The 3,050-nt window shown below is 35.7% G+C and overlaps 1 protein-coding gene across 1 annotated transcript; it reads right to left on the bottom strand.

Moving 5' to 3' along the window:
* Positions 1-464: 464 nt before the first annotated feature.
* On the bottom strand, positions 465-1,133 carry LOC133196119 (uncharacterized). The gene has a single exon (XM_061332056.1). It carries the CDS (start codon positions 1,131-1,133, stop codon positions 465-467), a length of 669 nt encoding a protein of 222 aa, XP_061188040.1.
* Positions 1,134-3,050: the final 1,917 nt, after the last annotated feature.

Raw genomic sequence — 3,050 nt, 5'->3', positions numbered from 1 at the left:
CTGCGTTACGAGATTTCATATATTCCATTAGTAGTCTCGTATTATTACATGATATGTTTGTGAGCCAAAGAGACTGTAACTTAGAGCTCGAAATAAACAATTACCATCTCCTCTCATGGGAATCACTTTCAACGGTTTTGCGTCAATGGCCATTTCATGTATTCTAGATTTTCCATGCAAGTTCTTCACATTAACACCGAAATGTTTTGCATGTTTCATCTGCCATTTGCTATCTACACACACAAATATTTTTCTTTTTGAATAATTACGTTCTTGTATTGTGTATGTTACTGTGTCCTCTTCACCATTTACCTCATCTATCTCATCTTTAAAGCTCCTTGAGAATTCTCCATCATCTGTCCAAACATTGAAGCTGTCTTGCATTGCTTGGTTTTTCTCCTTGTCAGATACATTATTAGAAAAATCTTGGTATGGTTGTTCATCTTCTTTAAAGTGGTCTTGAGTTAATAAAGGATGGTGTCATCAGTGTCACTTGAAGACTCCTCTTCCTTACTTTTTGAATCAGGGGATCTATATTTTTTCAATCTGCCTCCGTTGACTGCTCCTTTCAAGCCTTTTAAGGCGTAAACACATACGCCGTTTTTCTGTACTTTCACATTAGTTATCTGGTATGGTCCTAGCCACTTCTTTTCCAGTTTTCCACCTTTTCTGCTGATTTTTCTTTTATTGTGAAGAAGAACAGTTTCTCCTTTCTTAAATCTTTCGTTAGAAACACTCTTGTCATGGTACTTCTTTTGTTTTTTCTGTGCTTCATATATTCTTCTTTTGGCCCTTTTTCTTGCCTCTCTTACAGTCAGAAACGCTTCAGCACGTCGTTTGAATGCAAGGTCTTCGTCTTCTACCTGCGTAGTAGAACTATCAGTGACAGGAAGATCAAGTTCTACAGGCAATCTTGCCTGTCTTCCATAAACTAAAGAAAACGAATCCATTTGCGTGGACGCATGTTTAGCTGTTCTGTATGCAAAAAGTACCATTGGAATGTGTTCATCCAAGTCATTACTTTTTGAGTTAACAACGTTGGATAGCATAGTGCAAAGAGTTCTGTTGAACTTCTCTCTTTGACCACCAGTTTGTGGGTGGTAAGCTGTTGCAACTCTGTGCTCTATTCCCATTCGTTCACAGAAGCAATCATTTATTTCGTTACAAAACTATCTGCCTTGGTCGGTAATAAGTATATTTGGTACGCCATGGGTGCAGACAAATTTGATAAGAACGCTCATTACTGATACCGCACTTTTTTCAGGATTACCTTCTGCTGCAACCCATTTCGTCAGGTAGTCAGATAGAACTACTATATAATTTATATATATATATATCAGGAAATATATATATTTCCTGAAGACAAAAATTAAAGAACATTGAAACATTCATCAAATTTAGTGCTTGAATTGACCGTACATGGTGAATATTACACTATTGCTGGAGGAAAATGTGAACATAACGTTTCTATCTTTGTTCCATGTAATTGTTGAACCTGTTGGGTTTTTATGTTCTGGAAGGTGATTGATATGATAATGCTCATAAACATGCAAAAATCTGCTGCTCTCTAATATGAAAATTGCCTTTTGATAAATATTTTTCTTTCAATTTGCTCTTATCATAAGTTGCTCGTTAACTTATTACTAGTATTAGAGTTCTTAAAAACTTCCAATGATACAAACTGAACTAATCACTACACCGATCCGTTTAGCATAAGAATATAGTGAACATCAGCTTGATTATTTATTTGTATTTGCTCAAATAGATGATTGCTGTATTTTGTTACTAAGTATGTATTAAACTTAATAAAACATACCCTTTTCTATATCATATCCTATATCATCCCTTGACCAATATCAGCCCTCGGTCCTCTGGCCGATATTGGGGTTTCAGGCTGATACAGGGATACAGGACGTATTTTTCTCTATTATTCTGAACAATAAATCTGGAAAAAAAAAAATCATACTACCTGTCTTTGTTTCTTCCAATGGCCCGATCAAATCCATACCAATCTGTAAGAAAGCTTTGTCGGATACTGCTATGGGGCGCAAGGGTTTCTTTGCTTTCTTCAGATGCTCTGGCAGGTGTCGCATTTCATGACATATTTCTTCACATTATCAGATGACCCCACCCAGTAGTATCGAGAACGGAGCATATGCCACCTAAGATTGAAAAAAATACTTTATTTTACATTATTTTCAACATAATCCGTTTTAAAAAAAAAATTTTAAATCTGGCCCACCAACATAATACATCTAAATTATGCATTACATTCGGGGCCCCACACAGTTAAATGCAAAAGTTTTACTGTGAGTGTCACAGGCACTTGGGGAATGGATCCCCCCTTGCCATTTTTTTCCTCCTAAAATCTGGGATCGACACACCTTTTTCCTAATTCTGTATTGTAATATGCACTATATTTATCGATAATGTAACCATTTTGTCTTTTTAAGCTGTTTTTAAATAAATCGTTTTCGACTGATTTTTAGATCACCTGAGCCGAAGGCTTACGTGAGCTTTTCTGATCGAAATTTGTTCATTGTCTGTCGTCGTTGTAAACTTTTCACATTTTCATCTTCTTCTTAAGAACCACTGGACTAATTTCAACCAAATTTGCCACAAAGTTTTCTTGGGTAAAGAGAATTCAAATTTGTTCAAATGAAGGGCCACGCCTTCTTCAAAAGAGAGATAATTACGAATTTGTGAAATATTAATGGCATCATTTAAAAATCTTTTTCTCAAGAATCAATGTGCTAGAAAATAGGAAACTTACATGGAATCATCGTGAGGTAGTGTAGATTCAAGTTTGTTCAAATCATGACCCTCGGGGGTAGGGTGGGGCCACAGTGGGCGATCAAAGTTTTACATAGGAATACATAAGAAAAATCTTTGAAATTCTTCTCAAGAACAGCAACGTCATGATTGATCATAATAATATAAAAGTATCCTCAGGTAATACAGATTCAAATTTGTTCAATTCATGAACCCTATAGGAGTATAGAGGGGTCATAACAGGGAATCAGAGTTATACAAAGGAATATAAAGGATAT

This window comes from Saccostrea echinata, unplaced genomic scaffold (genome assembly GCF_033153115.1).
Source record: "Saccostrea echinata isolate AGI-Se365-2 ecotype Australia unplaced genomic scaffold, CSIRO_AGI_Sech_v1 ptg000030l, whole genome shotgun sequence".
Classification (NCBI taxonomy): Eukaryota; Metazoa; Mollusca; class Bivalvia; order Ostreida; family Ostreidae; genus Saccostrea; species Saccostrea echinata.
Note: the sequence above shows the minus strand (reverse complement) of the source record. Positions and strands in the feature narration are given on the sequence as shown.